At 43.0% G+C, this 25,924-nt stretch overlaps 1 protein-coding gene across 1 annotated transcript in view; it reads left to right on the forward strand.

The window, feature by feature from the left end:
* Positions 1–25,924, forward strand: part of ANKRD31 (ankyrin repeat domain 31) — a 300,863-nt gene that overhangs the window by 70,714 nt on the left and 204,225 nt on the right. The window contains exons 6-8 of the mRNA XM_077287427.1: positions 2,259–2,323; positions 19,282–19,328; positions 21,475–21,984. Coding sequence (XP_077143542.1) covers positions 2,259–2,323; positions 19,282–19,328; positions 21,475–21,984 — 622 coding nt within the window. The remainder of the gene's footprint in view (positions 1–2,258; positions 2,324–19,281; positions 19,329–21,474; positions 21,985–25,924) is intronic.

The following is a 25,924-nucleotide window of genomic DNA, read 5'->3' on the forward strand; positions in this document are numbered from 1 at the left end:
TCATGTTTGATCGCAGTGTGCCGGGGGTTAATGTGCCGGGGGCGGTCCATGACCGCTCCTGGCACACAGTGCCGGATGTCAGCTGCGATAGTCAGCTGACACCCGGCCGCGATCGGCCGCGCTCCCCCCGTGAGCGCGGCCGATCGCGCTGGACGTACTATCCCGTCGGTGGTCATACGGGCCCACCCCACCTCGACGGGATAGTACTTCCGATGTCAGAAAGGGATTAATAAATACTTTTTATTTATTTTGGTGGATGATTCTTCTACTCCGTTCCTTAGTTTGCAATGTGTTTATAGTCCTTTCTTTGTACTCATTAGGGCACGGTCATGCTGGAACAGAAAATGACCTTCCCCTAAGTTGGAAATATACAATTTTTTAAAATATTTCAGGAATTGTGCTTTCTGTTAGATAGTTATCCCAGACCATGTTTGTTCATCAGACTGCTATTTTCATGTTATATTTCACACAGTTATGTCGCTCCTCAAAATCCTTATGTCAAATGAGCAGTTCTAGAGTAGCACAGAGCTGTGGCACTGGGGCAGCAGGAGGGAGAAGTGGCTGTAGAATAATAGAGCTGACGTGGATCAGCAAGGACTGGTGCAGCCCAGCTGGGTTAGTGATGTCCTGTGTAGCAGCCTGGATCTGTGAATACTGGTGAAACAGAGCTGGGTAAGCAATATCTAATTGAGCAGAACTGGATCTACAAAGCTGCTGGAACATATTACGTGAAAGCAGTGGTGAACCGCAGGATAGCAGAATTGTTCAGCAGGGTTTGATGACAGTAGTGATGCAACCACAGAATAGCCAAGTTGTACAGCGTAGGCTGATTTAGCATAGCTGGGTTTATCATAGTGTCCAAAGCAGAGGTGATGCAGGAATACCCAGTGAAACAGCAGGACTGGGTATGTCAAGTGGTTTATAGGCAGATACACTCACTACACCAGTCTTTCTTGAGTGCAAGGCAACAAATTCATTATTAGGCATACACCACTTGATGATTTAGGGGCACCTTCTAAGTGGTGTGCGCCATCTCCCACTCCAGAAATGCTAATGCAGTCAGTCCAGTACAAAATACCAGCACTCTTGATGAATTGGGCATGCACACGCCCCGACTCCTTCCCAGCTTCACCCATTTCAGTAGCGTTGGTTCAAACTTGCGTTAAAACACAACAAGTTTCAACATCTTTGTGCAACTCTAGGTTGCACAAATATTTTGAGATTTTTCAAAGCTTTTACTCCACTTTTCTGGTGTAAAAGCTTTGATGAATTGGCCCCACTGAGTAGTAAGGCCTAATGGAAGTGTTTGTTTTTGTTGGGTTCTATACAGTTTATAAAGGATCCAAAAGAAGCTTCAGCACTATATTTAAAAACCTTGATGTTTATTTAAAAAAGATAGTAGAAGCTCCAGCACTTCTAGAATTATATTTAAAAACCATGATGTTTATTTAAAAAATATCAAGGGTTTATTTAAGCCAAAAAAAATTAAAAAGGCATGTTAGACACAGAAGTACTACGTGTTTCGAACCTATAAACAATTCAATAATTATATAGTGCATTAATCTTGCAGTTGATACACAGTGTTTCTATATACTTCTAGGGTTCTCTGTACTCATCTGATATAAATTGATCAAGGAGTCTTTCCTGTATTTTAGGGGATAAAAGCACTATGTGACTCAAAAAGATTACCACATGAACACCGCATACTTCAAAGTAAATAGGAGTTTTCTTACCGCTATGGACTAAAAATGTCTTAACAAAGCATTCAGTAGGTGTTGCCCTTACCAGACTGTCCCTACGAAAGATAAATTTTTTTTATCTAGTTAGTAAAGAAGCTGTTGAAATAATGTAATAAAAATAATCAAAGCAAAATGTATTTCTAACATTCATTGATCAGCTTGTAGCTGACTAAATGCATTTGTTTTAATAGTTGCAGTAAGGCAAATGTCTATGCTGGGAGTTTATTTTTCTGAAGTTGATATGAAAATTGAATACCGTAATTATTTTGTAATCTGGCAAGAATGCTTTATGACTCAGGTAATCCATTATAGATCATAAGTTGCATAGTTACTTAGGTTGAGTAAAGACCTAGGTCCATCATGTTCAACCTTTCTCCACCAACTGTACATTTCGTCACTAATCTAGCTATAACCATCAATGTAATGTGTATCAAGGAAATCGTCCAGCCCTTTTTTTAAAGGAAGCACAATATCAGTATTTATAATAAATGAATGATTAATAATGTATCATTATTTTAGGAACTGGAAAAGACTTCCACCTCATAAAGATACTGGTGACTCTCCGCCTTCCATGGATCCTGAAGGTACTATTCTTCACTAATCTGGTCGTTCATGGCGAGAAATACCAAATATGTGTTATGCAGTAAAAGGTTAAAAGGAACCTGTCACCCCCCCCCCCCCCCGCCCCCTAGGCGTTTTTAAGTAAAAGAGACACCTTCTGCAGCACTAAGGCTGCATTCTGTGAAGGTGGCTCTTCTGTTTGTTCTCCCTAATAACGCTGAAATATTAAGTTTTATAAATTGCGCACCATACCTGTATTATGTCTGGGGGGGGGTATGTTTTTTCCCCCAGACTTAATTGCATCCCAGCCGTCAATAATCCCTTCAGTGCACCGGGCGCCGCCTCCTCTGTCTGTAGTGACGTAACTGGCGCCTGCGCTGTGCTCTTATTTTTCGGGCATGCGCCGTACACGCTGCCCTGGAACTCACAGCAGCTGATGTACTGATATGGCGCCTGCCCTTAAAGGGCCCTACCAGCTGTTTCCCCATGATTCCGACCCAAAACATGACTCCTCCACCTCTTTGCTGTTGTCGCAGCCTTGTTGGGACATGGTGGCCATCCACCAACCATCCACTACTCCATCCATCTGGACCATCCAGGGTTGCTCGACACTCATCAGCAAACAAGACTGTTTGAAAATTAGTCTTCATGTATGTCTGGGCCCACTGCAACCATTTCTGCTTGTGAACACTGTTTAGGGGTGGCTGAATAGTAGGTTTATGCACCACAGCAAGCCTTTGAAGGATCCTACACCTTGAGGTTCGAGGGATTCCAGAGGCACCAGCAGCTTCAAATAACTGTTTGCTGCTTTGTAATGGTATTTTGGCAGCTGCTCTCTTAATCCAATGAATTTGTCTGCAGAAACCTTCCTCATTAAACCTTTATCTCCATGAACTCTGTATGTGCTCTGTTTCAGTCACAAATCTCTTCACAGTATGATGAGCACTCTTAAGTTTTCGTGAAATATCTAATGTTTTCATACCTTGTCCAAGGCATTGCACTATTTAACGCTTTTCAGCATCAGAGAGATCCTTTTTTCCCATATTGCTTGAAACCTGAGGCCTGCTTAATAATGTGGAACATCATTTTAAGTAGTTTTCCTTTAATTAGAATCACCAGGAAAACTAATTATCACATGTGTTTAAGATTGATTTCAGTGATCCATTGAGCCATGAGACACAATACCATCCAGGAGTTTATTTGAAAAACAAAACAATTAAATCTTTGACACTTAAATCCAATTTGCATAATAATTTAGTTACATGGTGTATGTAACGTTGAGTTCCAACACGTGGTAACTTTCCACAGGAGTCGGTGAGTTGGAAGTTGCAAACGCTGTTGCAGCATTGCCAGGGCAGGGCAGCTGTAGCCGACTTGCAGACATGGGCACACATGCGGCATACTTTCACAAGTAGCTCAGGCAGCTCTGGGTAGGTAAGTTTTGAGAAACCACTGAATCACTAAGTTGAGCACACGGGCCAGGCATTGTGCATGTGCGTGGTTGTCAAGCATCTGAGCTAACACCTGATTACGGCCATTGTCACACAGAACCATGCCTGGTTGTAGGTTCAGGGGGTAACAGTCACATATCAGTCTGGTCTATTGGACATTTCAACAACACTGCGGCAGTGTGCGGTTTGTCACCTAAGCAAATTAGCTTCAGTGGAACTTGTTGCCTCTTGGCTGAGTGCTGCAGTGCTTACAACTTGCGACTGATGTTTCTGAGATGGAAGATGAGGGGGAGGTGCAAGAACTGCTGTAGAAGGTGGGGGATACCCTAATTGAACCAGGGCCCCCAATCCTTGGTGTCAGTAGCATGTATTCCATCCCAGGGTTCGACTGAGTCCCGGCTTCCACAATGTTCACCTAGTGTGCCATCAGGGAAATGTAGCATCACTTGTCCACATGTCTGTGGTTAAGTGGACCTTCCCAGTAACAGCGTTGGTCAGGGCACTGCTGATGTTATGGGAAAAGTGCTTGTGTAAGGTGGGTATGGCACACCAGGAATTATAGTGGCAGCTGAGGAACAAGCAGCTGTTTAGTATTGTGGCCTGTGGGTGGGTGGCTGCGTATTTACAGTTCCGGTCCAAGGGCTGGCTTAGGGACAACTGAACCCTGCTCTGGAACAAGTGAATATGGGTGCTGACGGTGGTTGCAAGTGTACAATGACAGGTGGGAGGCATCTTCGCCTGCATCATGGACAGTGCATTGGTGTGGACACAGAACAGGGAAAGAGGCAGTGGTGTCACCCCGCAGACACTGTTTCTGGACCCTGGCGTTCGGCCCAACTAGTCGGGTGCTTTGCTGTCATGTGCCTGAGCATGCTGGTAGTGGTCAGATGGTAGTTGTGCTGGCATGGCTGATGTTGTAAATGACCTTTTTGGGGTTAACTGGACTGTCTTTAAAGAAGTGCCAGACTTGGGAACACCTAACCCTTGGCCTGCCAACTGTGTTGGTGCTCTGGGGTACAATTGCCCGCCTTGTGTCTCTGGCCACTCCACTGCCTCTTTCTGCCTGTTGTGGTGCTGCGGATCCCTTCCTCTGTGCACTGCTTTTTTCGCTCTGCATGTCACCTTCCCAGGTTGGGTCATTGACGTCATCGTCCACCACCTCGTCTTCCACTTCTGGACCCACCTCTTGCGACAGTTATTGCATTATCCCACCATTACCTTCTTGTGAGTGTGACTGCTCAAATATTTGGGCATCGCTACTTGCGATTTCCTAATGTCCCACTTAAAACGGGCAGGTTGAGTGGTCAGAATCTATAACTGGAAATATGAACAGCCCTTCGGAGTGTCCAAGTGTGGGATCACTTGTCTCCGGGCACTCGGCATGGTCGGAGGAAGGAGGATCAGGGTGAGGATTATTTGGTCCCGAATCACGGCTACTAAGACTGGACCGTGTGGAAGACAGGGAGGTGCTGGGAAAGTGTTAGGAAGCATTATCTGCTATCCATCCAACAACCACACTGGTCTGGCTTTAACCCCTTACTAACCTCGGACGTACTATACCGTCCGAGGTCAGCTCCCCTGCTTTGATGCAGGGCTCCGCGGTGAGCCCGCATCAAAGCCGGGACATGTCAGCTGTTTTGAACAGCTGACATGTGCCCGCAATAGGCGCGGGCAGAATCGCGATCTGCCCGCGCCTATTAACTAGTTAAATGCCGCTGTCAAACGCAGACAGCGGCATTTAACTACCGCATCCGGCCGGGCGGCCGGATATGACGTCATCGCCGACCCCCGTCACATGATCGGGGGTCGGTGATGCTTCTGAATGGTAACCATAGAGGTCCTTGAGACCTCTATGGTTACTCATCGCCGGTGGCTGTGAGCGCCACCCTGTGGTCGGCGCTCACAGCACACCTGCAATTCTCCTACATAACAGCGATCTGATGATCGCTGTTATGTAGCAGAGCCGATCGGGCTGTGCCTGCTTCTAGCCTCCCATAAAGGCTATAGAAGCATGGCAAAAGTGAAAAAAAAAAGTTTTTAAAAATGTGAAAAAAATAAAAAAAACATAAAAGTTTAAATCACCCCCCTTTCGCCCCAATCAAAATAAATCAATAAAAAAAAAATCAAACCTACACATATTTGGAATCGCCGCGTTCAGAATCGCCCGATCTATCAATAAAAAAAAAGCATTAACCTGATCGCTAAATGGCGTAATGAGAAAAAAATCGAAACGCCAGAAATACGTTTTTTTGGTCGCCGCGACATTGCATTAAAATGCAATAACGGGCGATCAAAAGAACGTATCTGCACCAAAATGCTATAATTAAAAACGCCAGCTCGGCACGCAAAAAATAAGCCCTCACCTGACCCCAGATCACGAAAAATGGAGACGCTACAAGTATCGGAAAATGGCGCAAATTTTTTTTTTTTTTTTGCAAAGTTTGGATTTTTTTTCACCACTTAGGTAAAACATAACCTAGACATGTGAGGTGTCTATGAACTCGTACTGACCTGGAGAATCATAATGGCAGGTCAGTTTTAGCATTTAGTGAACCTAGCAAAATAGGCAAGCAAAAAACAAGTGTGGGATTGCACTTTTTTTGCAATTTCACTGCACTTGGAATTTTTTTCCCGTTTTCTAGTACACGACATGGTAAAACCAATGATGTCGTTCAAAAGTACAACTCGTCCCGCAAAAAATAAGCCCTCACATGGCCAAATTGACGGAAAAATAAAAAAGTTATGGCTCTGTGAAGGAGGGGAGTGAAAAACGAAAACGGAAAAACGAAAAATCCCAAGGTCATGAAGTGGTTAAGAGTCCTGTTCCGCTCGCCCCTACAAAGTGGGACTGGAAGCTAGGTTGACATGATATGTGTGTTTGTTTTGTGCTCCAGCAGAAGACACAGTTTCTCCCTGCCCACAGCCTCGGCCTCTGCGCTTACCATCAGCATCACGTCCACTTCCCTGTCCCTTACCACGTGCCTTGCCCATTTTAAATTATGTGTGATGTATCCATATTTAGAAAACTTTGCAGGATTAGTATCGCAGGAAAATGTGCCCACCTCAGATGGACTTGCTACAGTACACAAGCAATATAGCGATGCTATTTCTAACCAACCAACTTTGGCTGTTTTATTTTGATGCACAACTTGTGCAGTATAAATGCCATGTAATATTTCCCTACTGAAAATAATTTGCAGGATTAGTATCGAAGATGTAAAAAAAGAGGTATTCACCTGCGCTGTCTACAAAAACGAACAATAAAATGAAAAATAGATGAATAAATGAATAAGAGAGCACTTACTTAATGAGTAATCATTGGTTATGCAGTGGATGTTGTAATAGGTCCTTAAAGTACTACTACCAAAATCTTAGGGGAATGAGAAGAAAAAAAAAAAAAGTGTAAATGTTTGTATTGGTGAATATAGTGAGACTAAATAGATCTATATATATATAAGAGGCATTGTGATTACTCGCTAATCCCGCTCCCTGCACAGTAGCTCCACCCCCACCACATCACCACACATAATCCCGCCCCCCCACCACATCACCACACATAATCCCGCCCCCCACCACAGTACCACACACAATCCCGCCCCCACCACATTACCACACACAATCCTGCCCCCCACCACATTACCACACATAATCCCGCCCCCCCACCACATCACCACACACAATCCTGCCCCCCACCACGTTACCACACATAATCCCGCCCCCTACCCCATTACCACACACAATTCCGCCCCCACCCCATCACCACACATAATCCCGCCCCCACCACATTACCACACACAATCCCGCCCCCCCACCCCATTACCACACACAATTCCGCCCCCCACCACATCACCACACATAATCCCGCCGCCCACCACATCACCACACATAATCCCGCAACCCCATCACATCACCACATATAATCCTGCCCCCCACCCCATTACCACACATAATCCTGTCGCCCACAACATTACCACACATAATCCCGCCCCCCACCACACTACCACACATAATCCCGCCCCCCCACATCACCACACATAATCCCGCCCCCCACCACATTACCACACATAATCCCGCCCCCCCACCACACTACCACACATAATCCCGCCCCCCACCACATTACCACACATAATCCCGCCCCCCCACCACATTACCACACATAATCCCGCCCCCCCACCACATCACCACACATAGTCCCACCCCCCACCACATTACCACACATAGTCCCACCCCCCACCACATTACCACACACAATCCTGCCCCCCCACCACATTACCACACATAATCCCGCCCCCCACCACATTACCACAATTATTGTTATTAACTTCATTTTAAGTTAATTTACCACCTGCGTAAGCGCTATTGAATGTTGTCATTATTTACTTACTTAGTTTAATCACCAGCAGCGTTAATTAGATAGCAATGAGCGTGCCGAGCGTTAGCTGGCTGGAAACAGCTAGTTTATAATATATACTCACTCAGATATTAAATGGAAATGTGCAATGAAGAGACGTGATCCCTGTGTATCTGCAACTGATGCGGGTATTGTGATGACCACGGATGCTTAATCTTCAGAGGTTTATAGTAGATGCCCCTGCTTAAATAAATGTACAACCTTTATAGGTATGGTTTTATATAAATGCGGTCTATTTTTCCCAGTACACAATAAACTTACTGCTGGTGGGAGTAGCGCAGGATTCCGTTAGGTTAAGGTACTAAGATGACCGTCAGGTGCTGGCTGACAAGGATTACTGTGATTAGAATTGATTGCCCATATGTTGAGATGAGGAGAAATGCTCCCCTAGTATGTTGGAGCACTAATATGCCACAATTTCTATGTGCACATAAAATATGCTGTACTCACTGTGGTGCTGAGTGCGGAGGGAAGCGGTTCCGGAAAGTCTGAGCCACCGCTAGGTGTACCGCTATGGCAGAGTGGTGGGTTAAGGAGAGAGTGGCGGCTGAAGCCGCGCGACCTCGCGTGCCCCGGCCGGATGCAGCGCTGAGGTAGCGGTCGGAGAGGGTGGGCGGAGCTACTGGTGACATCACCACGCTACGGGGCTAAAGAGGACAGGTGTGCTAGTATAGCTAGTCAGCCAACCAATGCATTTCAAGGGCTCTGGCCCTCTTCATCAGGGTTAATGCTGACCGCATGTGTTCCTGCTTTTATAGCGATATGCCCTCCCCTCCTATGTGTAATTGCTGCCAGTGCTGATTCAATTAGTGAATCGTATCATTGATTGGATGATTGTTTGTGCACCAATACAGAAAGTTGATGATATGTAATTAGGTATTGAGCTGTGGAACTCAATTGAATTGTCTGTTGGTTAGGAATTAGGCTGTGTGCACACGATGCAGAATCGGCGCAGAATTTTCTGCAGAAAATCCGCACAAAATCCGCATCCTCTAGCAGAATCCGCAGCTGTGTTTTTGATGCGTTTTTTGCGCGGTTTTGATGCCTTTTTTGCGCAGTTTTGATGCGTTTCTGTGCGGACCCCTCACAGTTTTTACCACTACGGATTTCTGTTAATGGAGGAGTGCAGAAACACTGCAGAAACGCACAAAAGAAAACCCTGGTCCATCCACGCTTCAGGAGCAGATATGTAAATTACCCGTAGTCACCCAGTTTTATTCCGGGTATAAAAAGTTCAATAATATAATCCGGAAACATTGGCCTATATTACAGGGCGATAAACATATTGGGCATCTTTTACGGCAAAATCCAAGATTCGTATATACAAAAGCCCAAAACTTGGGCCTTCTGCTTGCTCCCACCACTAAACCAGTATTAAGCAATCTCACAAATACAAATAAGGTATCAACTACTAAAACTATGGGGTTCAAATCATGTGGCAAATGTTTCTGCTGAAAGCACACAAAATGTGGTAGAGAAATAGACACGTCTTTTACAGACGCAAATAACACTTATGAATATCCCATTAAGTCCTCAATCACATGTGACTCTGTAGGGGTTATCTATATCCTTAGTTGCCCATGCAAGAAAATTTGTGTCGGGCGCACGAAAAGACCCCTAAAGGTCCGCATAAAGGAACATCTGAACAATATCAAAAAGGGTTTCAAAGGTCATCCCTTATCCCGACACTTCTATGAGAAACACAATAAATCATGTGACGGTATCTCCTTTTACGGTATCCAAACCGTACCTAAGAACGCAAGGGGTGGCCACTACATCAAAACCATGTCAAGAATTGAATCTAAATGGATCTTCTCCCTTGACAGCCTGGCACCCAAAGGGCTAAATCAGGAAATTTAACTTTATGCCTTTTTTTGACATGTCATTTGGCCAAATTCTGACCCTCATGAGGCTGTCAGCAGTAGCTGGGTCAATAATAACATCATCCGTTTTGAACACAGGCTAAAACGATGGAGCTCGACGAATATCCCGAGCTAACATTATTAATGGGTGACTATACATAGAGGCAAGTGCCTAACAAGGGTTATAGAGCCCTAATATTTTATATTTCATACATAAAATTACATATTTTATGTATTCTTAATATTTGTGTACATTTATAACTCCACACATACTGATGTGGTTATATGTTCAGTCAGTCTAATTAAAAGACAAGATTTTATTAGTATTTTCATTTTTAAATGCAGTATATACAGATATACTTTTTAAGCTTTTTACTATAATCAATAAAGGTTTTTTTCTCCTTTTAAATACTTCCCCAGTTCTTAATTCACTTGTTTACACACCTTAGGGCTGTGTGCGCGCAATGCGGATTTGGTGCAGATCTGTGGCGGTTTTTTCTGCTGCAGAGGCGCTGCAGATCTGCACTGTGATTTGCAGTACAATGTGAATCAGTGGGAGAAAAAAAAAAAAAAAAAAGCTGTGCACATGGTGCAGAAAAATCCACGCAGAGACGCTGCGGATTTCAAGGAAGTGCATGTCACTTCTTTTGTGTGTTTCTGCAGCGTTTCTGCACCCCTCCATTAACCCCTTCCCGACCCATGACGCCTATGCGGCGTCATGGAATGATCGCATCCCTGCAGATCGGGTGAAAGGGTTAATTCCTATTTTACCCGATCTGCAGGGAGAGGGGGAGTTGTACTTCAGCCTAGGGGGGGTGGCTTTGCCCCCACGTGGCTACGATCGCTCTGATTGGCTGTTGAAAGTGCAACAGCCAATCAGAGCAATTTGCAATATTTCACCTATGAAAATGGTGAAATATTGCAATCCAGCCATAGCCGATGCTGCAATAGCATCTGCCATGGCTGGAAATCATGTTCTGGCCCCCTCCACCGCCCCCGATCTCCTCCCCAGTCCTCCGTTCTGTCCGGTACCCCCCTCCGTCCCCCTGTTCACTCCCCCGTGCTCCTGTCCGCTCCCCCGTGCTCCTGTCCGCTCCCCCCGTCCTCCGATCCCCCCCCCCTGTGCTCCGATCCACCCCCCCACAACCCCCTCATACTTACCGAGCCTCCCGAAGTCGGCCGGTCTTCTCCCTGGGCGCCGCCATCTTCCAAGATGGCGGGCGCATGCTCAGTACGCCCGCCGAATCTGCAGGCTGGCAGATTCATTACAAAGTACATTTTGATCGCTGTGGTAGGTTCTACCACAGCGATCAAAATAAAAAAATAATAAATAAACCCCCCCCTTTATCACCCCCATAGGTAGGGACAATAATAAAATAAAGAAAATATTTTTTTTTCTTTTTCCACTAGGGTTAGAACTAGGGGTAGGGTTAGGGTTACGGGTAGGGTTAGGGTTATGGCATGTGCACACAGAGCGGATCGGCCGCGGATCCGCAGCGGATCCGCAGCGGATCGGCCGCTGATCCGCAGCGGATCGGCAGCGGATCGGCAGCGGATCGACCGCGGATCCGCAGCGGATCGGCAGCGGATCGGCCGCGGATCCGCAGCGGATCGGCCGCGGATCCGCAGCGGATCGGCAGCGGATCCGCAGCGGATCGGCCGCGGATCTGCAGCGGATCGGCCGCGGATCCGCAGCGGATCGGCAGCGGATCGGCCGCGGATCCGCAGCGGATCGGCCGCGGATCCGCAGCGGATCGGCAGCGGATCCGCCGCGGATCTGCAGCGGATAGGCCGCGGATCCGCAGCGGATTGGCCGCGGATCTGCAGCGGATTGGCCGCGGATCCGCAGCGGATTGGCAGCGGATTGGCCGCGGATCCGCAGCGGATTGGCCACTGCGAATTCGAAGCAGTTTTCCATCAGGTTTACAGTACCATGTACACCTAAGGAAAACCAAATCCGCTGTGCCCATGGTGCGGAAAATTCCGTGCAGAAACGCTGCATTGTATTTTCCGCAGCATGTCAATTCTTTGTGCGGATTCCGCAGCGTTTTACACCTGTTCCTCAATAGGAATCCGCAGGTGAAATCCGCACAAAAAAACACTGGAAATCTGCTGTAAATCCGCAGGCAAAATGCAGTGCCTTTTACCTGCAGATTTTTCAAAAATCGTGCGGAAAAATCTCACACGAATCCGCAACGTGGGCACATAGCCTTAGGGTTGGAATTAGAGTTAGGGTTGGAATTAGGGTTAGGGTTTGAAATAGGGTTAAGATTAGGCTTGTGGTTAGGGTTACGGATAGGGTTAGGGGTGTGTTGGGGTTACAGTTGTGGTTAGGGTTGGGATTAGGGTTACGGTTGGGATTAGGGTTAGAATTAGGGTTACGGTTGTGTTGCGGTTAGGGTTGTGGTTAGGGGTGTGTTGGGGTTAGGGTTGTGATTAGGGTTATGGCTACAGTTGGGATTAGGATTAGGGGTGTGTTGGGGTTAGTGTTGAAGTTAGAATTGAGGGGTTTCCACTGTTTAGGCACATCAGGGGTCTCCAAACGCAACATGGCGCCACCATTGATTCCAGCCAATCTTGCGTTCAAAAAGTCAAATGGTGCTCCCGCCCTTCCAAGCCCCGACGTGCGCCCAAACAGTGGTTTACCCCCACATTTGGGGTACCAGCGTACTCAGGACAAACTGGGCAACAACTGTTGGGGTCCAATTTCTCCTGTTACCCTTGTAAAAATAAAAAATTACTTGCTAAAACATAATTTTTGAGGAAAGAACAATTATTTTTTATTTTCACGGCTCTGCGTTATAAACTTCTGTGAAGCACTTGGGGGTTGAAAGTGCTCACCACACATCTAGATAAGTTCCTTCGGGGGTCTAGTTTCCAAAATGGGGTCACTTGTGGGGTGTTTCTACTGTTTAGGCACATCAGGGGCTCTGCAAATGCAATGTGACGCCCGCAGACCATTCCATCAAAGTCTGCATTTCAAATGTCACTACTTCCCTTCCGAGCCCTGACGTGTGCCCAAACAGTGGTTTACCCCCACATATGGGGTATCAGCGTACTCACAACAAACTGGGCAACAAATATTGGGGTCCAAATTCTCCTGTTACCCTTGTGAAAATAAAAAATTGCTTGCTAAAACATCTTTTTTGAGGAAAGAAAAATGATTTTTTATTTTCACGGCTCTGCGTTGTAAACTTCTGTGAAGCACTTGGGGGTTGAACGTGCTCACCACACATCTAGATAAGTTCCTTGGGGGGTCTAGTTTCCAAAATGGGGTCACTTGTGGGGGGTTTCTACTGTTTAGGCATATCAGGGGCTCTGCAAACGTAACATGATGCCCGCAGACCATTCCATCAAAGTCTGCATTCCAAAACGTCACTACTTCCCTTCCGAGCCCCGACATGTACCCAAACAGTGGTTTACCCCCACATATGGGGTATCAGCGTACTCAGGAGAAACTGGACAACAACTTTTGGGGTCCAATTTCTCCTGTTACTTTTGCAAAAATAAAAAATTCTGGGCTAAAAAAATATTTTTGAGGAAAGGAAACACATTTATTATTTTCACGGCTCTGCGTTATAAACTTCTGTGAAGCACTTGGGGGTTCAAAGTGCTCACCACACATCTAGATAAGTTCCCTTGGGGGTCTAGTTTCCAAAATGGAGTCACTTGTGGGGAGTTCCTACTGTTTAGGCACATCAGGGGCTCTGCAAACGCAACCTGACGCCCGCAGAGCATTCCATCAAAGTCTGCATTTCAAAACGTCACTACTTCCCTTCCGAACCCCGACGTGTGCCAAAACAGTGGTTTACCCCCACATATGGGGTATCATCGTACTCAGGAGAAACTGGAAAACAACTTTTGGGGTCCAATTTCTCCTATTACCCTTGGGAAAATAAAAAATTGTGGGCTAAAAAATCATTTTTGAGAAAAGAAAAATTATTTTTTATTTTCATGGCTCTGCGTTATAAACTTCTGTGAAGCACTTGGGGGTTCAAAGTGCTCACCACACATCTAGAATAGTTCCTTGGGAGGTCTAGTTTCCAAAATGGGGTCACTTGTGCGGGAGCTCCAATGTTTAGGCACACAGGGGCTCTCCAAACGCGACATGGTGTCCGCTAAAGATTGGAGCCAATTTTTCATTGAAAAAGTCAAATGGCGCTCCTTCCCTTCCGAGCCCTGCCGTGCGCCCAAACAGTGGTTTACCCCCACATATGAGGTATCAGCGTACTCAGGACAAATTGGACAACAACGTCCGTGGTACAGTTTCTCCTTTTACCCTTGGGAAAATAAAAAAAAATTCACTAAAATATCATTTTTGTGACTAAAAAGTTAAATGTTCATTTTTTACTTCCATGTTGCTTCTGCTGCTGTGAAACACCTGAAGGGTTAATAAACTTCTTGAATGTGGTTTTGAGCACCTTGAGGGGTGCAGTTTTTAGAATGGTGTCACTTTTGGGTATTTTCAGCCATATAGAACCCTCAAACTGACTTCAAATGTGAGGTGGTCCCTAAAAAAAATGGTTTTGTAAATTTTGTTGTAAAAATGAGAAATCACTGGTCAAATTTTAACCCTTATAACTTCCTAGCAAAAAAAAAATTTGTTTCCAAAATTGTGCTGATGTAAAGTAGACATGTGGGAAATGTTATTTATTAACTATTTTGTGTCACATAACTCTCTGGTTTAACAGAATAAAAATTCAAAATGTGAAAATTGCAAAATTTTCAAAATTTTTGCCAAATTTCCGTTTTTTTCACAAATAAACTCAGAAATTATCGACCTAAATTTACCACTAACATGAAGCCCAATATGTCACGAAAAAACAGTCTCAGAATCGCTAGGATCCGTTGAAGCGTTCCTGAGTTATTACCTCATAAAGGGACACTGGTCAGAATTGCAAAAAACGGCAAGGTCATGAAGGGGTTAATAGAAATCCGCAGTGGTAAAAACTGTGGGGGTCCGCACAGAAAACGCATCAAAACCGCGCAAAAAACGCATCAAAACCACGCAAAAAAACGCATCAAAAACGCAGCTGCGGATTCTGCCAGGGCATGAGGATTTTGTGCGGATTTTCTGCAGAAAATTCTGCGCCGATTCTGCATCGTGTGCACACAGCCTAATTCCTAACCAACAGACAATTCAATTGAGTTCCACAGCTCAATACCTAATTACATATCATCAACTTTCTGTATTGGTGCACAAACAATCATCCAATTAATGATACGATTCACTAATTGAATCAGCACTGGCAGCAATTACACATAGGAGGGGAGGGCATATCGCTATAAAAGAAGCAGGAACACATGCGGTCAGCATTAACCCTGATGAAGAGGGCCAGAGCCCTTGAAATGCATTGGTTGGCTGACTAGCTATGCTAGCACACCTGTCCTCTTTAGCCCCGTAGCGTGGTGACGTCACCAGTAGCTCCGCCCACCCTCTCCGACCGCTACCTCAGCGCTGCATCCGGCCGGGGCACGCGAGGTCTCGCGGTCGTGCGGCTTGTGCCGCCACTCTGCATTATCCCACCTTACCTTCTTGTGAGTGTGACTGCTCAAATATTTGGGCATCGCTACTTGCGATTTCCTAATGTCCCACTTGAAACGGGCAGGTTGAGAGGCCAGAATCTATAACTGGAAATGTGAACTGCCCTTGCAGATACACAGGGATCACGTCTCTTCATTGCACATTTCCATTTAATATCTGAGTGAGTATATATTATAAATCTATTTTGTCTCACTATGGTCACCAATACAAACATTTACCCTTTTTTTTTCTTCTCATTCCCCTAAGATTCTGGAAGTACTTTAAGGACCTATTACAACATCCACTGCATAACCAATGATTACTCATTAAGTACGTGTTCTCTTATTCATTTATTCATCTATTTTTCATTTTATTGTTCGTTTTTGTAGACAGCGCAGGTGAATACCACTTTTTTCATTTGATATACTTTACAGGTCTACACAGAACCTGTCACAATCACCATCAGCACTCTACATTCAGCAATTTTGTTCCCCCACTAGGAACTATCAGGAGCGCCAGTGCTTTCTACTTCCTTTTTAGTATCGAAGTTGTGCCTACCACAGATGGACTCCTTACACTGCAGGAGCAATATAGCGACGCTATTTCTAACCAACCAAGTCTGGCTGTATGCTTTTGATGCACAACTGGCGCAGTATAAATGGCGTATAATATTTCACTGCTGAAATAAATTTGCAGGATTAAGAGCCAAAATAATATTATTAGCCCTGAGAACTTAAAGGGCTTTTGCTATGAGTTGCAGCAGAAACAAATATGCAATTAACTCTATCCTGTCCTACATTATGCCTTCAGCACAATCTCACTGTAAGTGCTGCTATCAGCAGTATGAATATTGAGTATAATTAGCCCTAATAAGGGCTGTTGTTGCATTAGAAAGAAAGATTACAAATGTCTAATCCCACAACTATTTCTCTAGCTCAGCAGCGCAGCACCTTTCCCTTGTCTGCCTGTGTCCGTTGGTACAGTGTGGCGAGCATGGCGTCACAGATCTTATATAGACCTGACGACTAGTGATGAGCGACTGTACTCGTTGCTCGGGTGACCTCCGAGTATTTATGACTGCTCGGAGATTTAATTTTCATCGCGGAAGCTGACTGATTTACAGCTAATTGCCAGCTTGATTACATGTGGGGATTCCCTAGCAACCAGGCAACCCCCACATGTACTCAGCATGGCTAGTAGCTGTAAATCAGTCAGCTGCCTCGATGAAAACTAAATCTCTGAGCAGTCATAAATACTCGGATGTCACCCAAGCGTGCTCGGGAAAACCCGAGCAACAAGTATACTCGCTCATCACTATTGATGATGCTATGCCTCCAGCCAATCACAGTAGTGCCACAACAAAGATGGCTAGACCATTACAGTGACTGGCAGGCAATGTTTATTGGCTGTCTAAGAAGCGCCAAACATGCGGAGAATTGGAGCTTTGGAATTGATTTTTCTTACGCCATACCGGAATAAAATGGATGACACACTGATAGCACACTGATCTAAAACACTGAAGACATAGATATCAAATTTTCTGGTTCCTGTATTATACGAACAGATAAAGGGGAATTTATTACCTTTACCGCTCAAGTGATTGATGTAAAAAAAACAACAAAAATAAACCATTAATTCTTGGTTTTGTATTCAGCACTCAAAAAAAACCTGAATAAAAAGCGATTATAAAATGCTCTATGTAACCCAAAATGAAACCAATAAAATAAGCTACAGTTCATGCTTCAAAATATAAGCTCTCATAATACAGCTCTGTCGGACAAAAAAAAAGTTACAGCTCTAAGAATATGCAATGTTTAGTTGCAGAGTTACAAAACATAGATATATATATAAAAAAATCTGCTATTGCAGCAGTCACACAAACCCAAGGAATAAATGTATCATAAAAATAATGGAGAATTCTTGAGCTGCTGCTTATATGTTCAATTTCCCTTAAAAAATGAGCTTAAATCTTGGCTCACTTCTATCCCGTGCTTCATATTGTGAACTTACTTTGGGGTTTCTGTTTGAAGGGGTGTTCCCATCTCCAAGATCCTATCCCAATATGTAGTAGGTATACCGTAATAATCATGTTAGCAAATACCTCCAATTAGAAATGTGGTATCTGTTTTCTGATTCGCTATGTCTCTTTCCTCATGTGCAGGCACTGCAGGACCTTAGGTATCCATGGTTACGACCACTAGCAACTAGCTCACTGTCACTATATCAGTGGTCAAACACTAACGGACCTACAAAAACTGTGGTACAAAGAAGCGAACCATAAATTGTAAAAAGTACAAGACTTTATTGGAAATTATTAAAATATACAAGACAAAAAGATAAGAGAACAGTGTCCAGTAGGGGGGCCCTCAATTCGGCATTAACGACTTCATGTAATAGAAATAGTCATTATGCAGCTCCTAAATACAAATAACCAGAATCACAGTATATAGTAAATATCAGTATTAGGTTAGAGAGTAAAATAACATTACTAATTAGAAATTTGGAGCTAAAGTATTCCCCGCCACAAGCTGCTACAAAAGTGAGAAACTCCCAACATGAGAAGATCACTCTGTACATATAATAAAGGATGCAGTAGAAATTCAATATATTTCCCAAAAAACATTCCTCAGTAACTTCCAGAGGGAGTTCCCAGCAAAGAATAAATATAAGTGGAGAACGCTACCTGCAAAATCGCGGAACGCAACCAATGACAGACTGAGCCCATGCCAACCAAGAAACACCCCCCTCACCCTAACGCACGTTTCGCTTCTTCCGGGGTCTTCTTCTGCATCCTTTATTATATGTATAGCGTGATCTTCTCATGTATAATTTATGTAAATAAATTATTGGGTCCCATTTTTCCTATTACATCTTTTTGAAATGAGAAATTTGGGGCTAGGGCAATATTTTACTGGGAATAATGTACTTTTTCATAATATTTTGCATTATTTCCTGTGAAATAACTGAAGGGTTAACAACTTTCCTGTTAGCAATTTATAATCATTTGAGGGATGTAGTTATTAAAATGGTATCCCTTTAGGGTTGTTTCCTGTATAAGCCCCCAAAGTCACTTCAAAACGTAATAGGTCCTGAAAAAATGTAATTTGTAAGTTTCCTTGAGAAAATGAAAAATTGCAGCTAGATTCCATGCCTCTTTGTAAAATAAATGGACGTTTGAAAAATGATGTTGACATCTCATAGACGTGGTAAATGTTATTCATTAACTATTTTGTGTGCTATATCTCTATGGTTTAAAGGTGTAAATATTTTGAAAATTGCAAATGATTCAAAATTTGTCAAATTTCAGATTTTTTTTTATTAAAAAACGTAGAATCTATCAAATAAATTTATAACTTACATTAAGTATAATGCATCACAAAATAAATCAATCTCAGAATCACTATGATATGTTGAAGGGTTCCTTCCGTTTACAAAAGAATGCCCATTAGAGTCTTGATTTGCGGCCACGCCGTTGGCAGGAATCAAAGCCAGACACTGAACAGTTTTGGAGGCTCGCTGTTGGACCCAGGGATGTTGAGTAGGGAGCAGTTAATTTTTTATGGAAAACTACAGCTGAGGCAAAAATGTAATAGAAAGGGAACAATTTTACATGTCAAGATTGGCTCTATCACTAAGTGAGTTAAAGTATGTACTGTATACCTCCACTTAGACCTCATCCTTTGCCTGACATGCACATTTTTCTCACTGAAAGATGGATTTGGTGTTTCTGCAGGTTTATGTGAAGACGCACAGCAGTTATTTGATTCATGTGAGCTTGAGGTTAGTAACATGGCCATTATTTATAATGAGACAGTAGCCAAAATGCACAATTCTTTTAGTGCTTTATTTGTTTTGGTCATTTTATCTATAAGGCTGCATTCACATGCAGCGTTCATGCCGTGGCTTTAAACTGCTGCATCCCTTGTGTGTTGCAGTTTTAGGGCACAGTCAGACGGCTGTATTACTCACGCGAGAATCACATCACATTCCTCGGACTGACCATCTGCTTTCCTGACCTGATCATGACAGCATGTATTTCTATGCAGCTGTCATGCTCAGGTCAGGAGTGCCGACGGCCAGTGTGAGGATTGATTGTGATCCCCAGTGCAAGTACTATGGCCATCTGACTAAGCCCTTACACTGTTTCCCTGTACAATCAATTATTATTATTAACTATCATGATAATGCCATTTATTCCACTCAGCTTTAAATATGAAAAGGGTATACATAATAAAAAACAAGCACAATAATCTTTAAAAAGACAAGTCACCGACTGGTAAAAGAGGATAAAGAACCCTGCCCTCGAGGGCTCACAGTCTACAAGGGATGGATAAGGATACAGAAGGTGAGGGGAGAGCAGATCGTGCAGCGGTATTGTGGAATAAGGATTACTGCAGGTTGTAGGCTTGTCGGAAGAGGTGGGTCTTCAGGTTCCTTTTGAAGGTTTCTATGGTAGGCGAGAATCTGATATGTTGGGGTAGAGAGTTCCAGAGTAGGGATGATGTGCGGGAGAAATCTTTTATGCAATTGTGGGAAGAGGAGAGAAGAGGGGAGTAGAAAAGGAGATCTTGTGAGGATCGGAGGTTGTGTGCAGGTAAGTACCGGGAGACGAGGTCACAGATGTATAGAGGAGACAGGTGGTGGATGGCTTTGTATTTAATGGCTAAGGTTTTGAACTGGAGTCTCTGGGCAATGTGGAGCCAGGGAAGGGATTGACAGAGGGGAGAGGCTGGGGAATAGCGGGGGGACAGGTGGATTAGTCAGGCAGCAGAGTTGAGGTTAGTTTGGAGGTATGCAAAAGTGTTAGAAGGGAGGACATAGAGCAGGAGATTGCACTAGTCGATGTGGGAGATGATGAGGGCATGCACTAGTGTTTTTGCAGATTCTTGATTAATGGGGAAAATCAGGGTGATTCCAATTTTTATAAAAAATTTTTTTACTTTGTTAGTCCTCTTAGTAGACTTAAACCTGCTGTATATTGCAAAAATCTTGGCCTCCTATGAACTCTAGCCATAGGCTGGCCTTCATAGGAGTATGGTCTTGATAGGCATGGGGGTCTTGAGCGACCCTTGGCTATTACAGCAGCCTGTGATTGCGTGGCGGGTGCACTGATGAGTGATCCCAGGAGGCACATTCTAAATGTCGCTGTCATTGATTGACAGCAGCATTTAGCATATTAGCCGCCACGGGTAGAACACCACTCCATACGCAGCTGTTTGAGCAGATGATGGCTGAATATCACAGCCATCATCTGCCGACTAAGATGGAGGCTCAGTTCCTGATCCCGCGTCAAAGTCAGGGAGCCAAGTTATGATCTAACTGTCATATGTCAGTAAGGGGTAGAGGCATAAAAATTTATAGCTCAAAATTTGCACATTTTTCTACATTTTCTGAGATTTTTAATATTGTCATAAATAAATGCAAATCATATTGACCTAAATTTACTACGATGTTGAAGACCAATGTGTCATCAATACGGATGAGTGGACCTGTTGAATTTCGGGTACCAGGACTTTACCCGAACGGGAACCAGAACCTGAACCCCATTGAAAACAATGGGGGCCCAAACTTTTGAGCTGTAAAATTCTCTCTCTCCTGACTTCCCCCAGAACTCTGAACATTGCAGCAAACTTCCGTCCATTCTCGACAGTTAGCTCTAGACACAGACTTTTCAGTTCAGTTTTGCTCATCTCTAGTCGTGAAATAATATTGTCACAATGAGATACTGTATGTGTAAGCATTACTGAGTTATTTCCACGCCTACTCATGAAGGTGAAAACGGACTTCAGCGGTAAAGGGTTAATGGGGTCTGACTCATTGGTGTCTACTGAAAATTTTTGTACAGGCTTGTGAGTATTTTTTTTAATAATTTTTTTGCGTTTTGTTTGTTGATATAATTTCAGATTTTATTTTATATTAAATGCAGGACAATAATGTCGATGAATCTCAGGATACTAGCTTGCAGTCTGCCATAATACAAATGGACGTCTGCCATCCTAAAAAAGAACTAGTATCTTCAGATAAGACATTAGATATCCCAGAAAAAAAACACAATGTGAATGACACAAGTGAAGATGGAGTTGCACACATTGTATGTGAAGAGTCCAGAATCTTTATTGATGAGATCAACATCGATGACCTACTAAAGATGTCAGGTGAAATGGTCAGTTTTACAGAATTAATAGGCGACCTGTCATTTCTTGAAATGCCTGAAGATGGCAGTGACGAGCTGAACTGTACGTTGTTGGCAGAAATTAATTCAATGCAACATCCACAGTCTTTACAGTCTGCAGGAGAGGGGTGCAGCATGGAGGGAGACCACCCCGACAGACAAGGAAATAGTGACTGCAGCAATAAACAGCAGCTCCCTGGCACAGATGAAAGTGTTAAACATAACAGAGAAGATTATGGTCTTGCTATACAAAAGACTGATAAGGTACTATTACATATTACAGCTTTGTAAAATTAAGAAAAAGAACTCGCACTCTCTCTAGAACTCGCACTCTCTCTAGTCACATATCGTCAAGACTGGTGCAAAGCAGTAAAGTATTTCTGTCCAGAAACCTAGTTAAGATCCAATAAATAAAGACACTCTCATCACTCCAGCTTGTCAAAGACCTACTGTGGTTGAAACATTGAATGTCTGGTGAATAAAATACCTCGGATGAAGCAGATTGCTGCGGTTTACTTTATTTATTGGAGCTTTTTAATATTTCTAAAATATGATGTGACCAATCAAATACAATTTATATTAATATTACCCGTTAAGGACCAGATATTTTTTTTCCATTCATTTTTTTCCTCCTCCTTCTTACAAGGTCCAGAACTTTTAATTTTTATAGAGGTATGAAGGCTTGTTTTTATGCTGGACGAGTTGTAGTTTTGAACACCACCATTTATTTTGCCACACAATGTGCTGAAAAAAAAAGTAAAAAAAAAATCCAGGTAGGATGAAATGGTGAAAGAAAAATGCAATTTTGCCATTTTTTTATTTATTTATTTATTTATTTTTTACAGCTTTCATTGTGCAGTAAAAATGACTTGGAAACTTGATTGGCCAGATCAATCCGATGAAACGCTAGCAAACTTGCATCTTTTTTTAATTTTAATCTCTATTTAAGTGATAAGAAAATGTAGTTATAGTAAAAAAAAAAATTTTTTGAATATTGGGAGAAAAATGTTTTGCTTTGTGTCAGAATTTCCTCATTGTAATATTTTTATTTTTCTTGAATGAGGGCTTAATGTTTGCGCTGTAAAATGATGGGTTTTTTTTACTATTTCAATTTTGTGTACATGTTGTATTTTTATTTCTCATTATTAAATTTTTTAAGGAAGGTGAGGTGACTGAAAAACCTCTGCAATTCTGGTACTTAATTTTTTTCTATTTACTGTACATCATTTACCAATTGGGTTAATTAGTTCCACATTTTAATAGATCAGAGTTTTAGAGTTTAATGTATGCAACGCTACCAAGTATGTTTACTTTTTACTTCTTTTCTTGGGTTCAGCGAGCATTAAAATGCTCGGATGCTCATTTCGAGTAACTTGTATAATGGGAGTCAATGGGAAATCCAGAGCATTTTTCTGGCAGACCCTTCAAAGAGGTCTGGAGGGCAGTGAAAATGTTGAAATGGATGGAAAAAGTGCTGAATAAAAGAACAGCATGGGGAAGACTCCTGGAAGTATCTCTGACTCCCAGATCTCAGCTGAGAACAATGGTGTCACACTTTTACTTCACTTTAAGGACTTACAATAAAACATTCAAAATTGGCAATAAATTGCATTTTACAGGAATAAAAATATTAAGAAACATTCTTTCTGGTATAATGACTTGTATATAACGCAAAATTTAAAAAGGATATAAAAAACTAATAATTTAAATAAACCAAAATTGAAATCTTTATTAAAAAATTGGACATTTCAGTGTCATGTACAAAGGAAGCAAGAACTACCAAAAATTTGATGGAAGAGGGACTCAGATACACCCTGTATTAGATATACAGGTCCTTCTCAAAAAATTAGCATATAGTGTTAAATTTCATTATTTACCATAATGTAATGATTACAATTAAACTTTCATATATTATAGATTCATTATCCACCAACTGAAATTTGTCAGGTCTTTTATTGTTTTAATACTGATGATATTGGCATACAACTCCTGATAACCCAAAAAACCTGTCTCAATAAATTAGCATATCAAGAAAAGGTTCTCTAAACGACCTATTACCCTAATCTTCTGAATCAACTAATTAACTCTAAACACATGCAAAAGATACCTGAGGCTTTTAAAAACTCCCTGCCTGGTTCATTACTCAAAACCCCCATCATGGGTAAGACTAGCGACCTGACAGATGTCAAGAAGGCCATCATTGACACCCTCAAGCAAGAGGGTAAGACCCAGAAAGAAATTTCTCAACAAATAGGCTGTTCCCAGAGTGCTGTATCAAGGCACCTCAATGGTAAGTCTGTTGGAAGGAAACAATGTGGCAGAAAACGCTGTACAACGAGAAGAGGTGACCGGACCCTGAGGAAGATTGTGGAGAAGGACCGATTCCAGACCTTGGGGAACCTGAGGAAGCAGTGGACTGAGTCTGGTGTGGAAACATCCAGAGCCACCGTGCACAGGCGTGTGCAGGAAATGGGCTACAGGTGCCGCATTCCCCAGGTAAAGCCACTTTTGAACCATAAACAGCGGCAGAAGCGCCTGACCTGGGCTACAGAGAAGCAGCACTGGACTGTTGCTAAGTGGTCCCAAGTACTTTTTTCTGATGAAAGCAAATTTTGCATGTCATTCGGAAATCAAGGTGCCAGAGTCTGGAGGAAGACTGGGGAGAAGGAAATGCCAAAATGCCTGAAGTCCAGTGTCAAGTACCCACAGTCAGTGATGGTGTGGGGTGCCATGTCAGCTGCTGGTGTTGGTCCACTGTGTTTCATCAAGGGCAGGGTCAATGCAGCTAGCTATCAGGAGATTTTGGAGCACTTCATGCTTCCATCGGCTGAAATGCTTTATGGAGATGAAGATTTCATTTTTCAGCACGACCTGGCACCTGCTCACAGTGCCAAAACCACTGGTAAATGGTTTACTGACCATGGTATTACTGTGCTCAATTGGCCTGCCAACTCTCCTGACCTGAACCCCATAGAGAATCTGTGGGATATTGTGAAGAGAAAGTTGAAAGACGCAAGACCCAACACTCTGGATGAGCTTAAGGCCGCTATTGAAGCATCCTGGGCCTCCATAACATCTCAGCAGTGTCACAGGCTGATTGCCTCCATGCCACGCCGCATTGAAGCAGTCATTTCTGCCAAAGGATTCCCGACCAAGTATTGAGTGCATAACTGAACATTATTATTTGATAGTTTTTTTGTTTGTTATTAAAAAACACTTTTATTTGATTGGACGGGTGAAATATGCTAATTTATTGAGACAGGTTTTTTGGGTTATCAGGAGTTGTATGCCAAAATCATCAGTATTAAAACAATAAAAGACCTGACAAATTTCAGTTGGTGGATAATGAATCTATAATATATGAAAGTTTAATTGTAATCATTACATTATGGTAAATAATGAAATTTAACACTATATGCTAATTTTTTGAGAAGGACCTGTAAAGGAGAGCCCCATACACATTAGCTTCAAATAGTCATGTAGTGGTATTCCTAGACTCATAAAAACTATGTACTAAGTGCAAAGGCTGCCAAAAATTAGAAGCAGGTTCATCCATACACCCTTTAAGGCACCAACTGTAGTACCTCATTCAAATATTGTGAACAAAGTGAAGTTGTGGTACTCCTGCACTCCTAAAAAGTCATCCATACAGCCTTCAAGGCACCAAGTGGAGTGCCTCATAAAAAAATTAAAGTGTAGTTGTGGCACTTCAGCACTCATAAAGGCTTTCCGCACAGTGCAAAATCAGGAAAAAATTATAAGTAGGGTCATCTGTAGACCCCTGAAAGCAACAATTAGCGGGTCTCATTCAAATATTAAAAACACTTTATGTGCTGCTGTCATTTGGTGATGTGGAAAAGTCGTGGCTAATCCAGGCTTTGTTAAATTTGTAAAATGCTGACAGGTTTAGCGCCTGCCTATTATGACCCCCATTGCGGCACTAAAAACCCACTTAGACAAGATGCTAGCGGCAGGGCAGCACAGCATCTCCAAAGTATAGAGGGACCGCTCATGCCTGGTGTTCAACTTTGAGACCCAATAGTTGAAGGTAGTGGAGGAATTTGGACAGTACGCTGTTTTTGTCAGCCATTTATTGCTTGACCATCTTTAAAAACGTTTCCCTCCTTGTCAAAAATACCCGGTTATTAGGACATCGATGCTGGGAGGATAGGATGTCATGAAATTGACCTTTGACAGTGTACCC

The sequence above is a fragment of the Ranitomeya variabilis genome, chromosome 1 (genome assembly GCF_051348905.1).
Source record: "Ranitomeya variabilis isolate aRanVar5 chromosome 1, aRanVar5.hap1, whole genome shotgun sequence".
NCBI lineage: Eukaryota > Metazoa > Chordata > Amphibia > Anura > Dendrobatidae > Ranitomeya > Ranitomeya variabilis.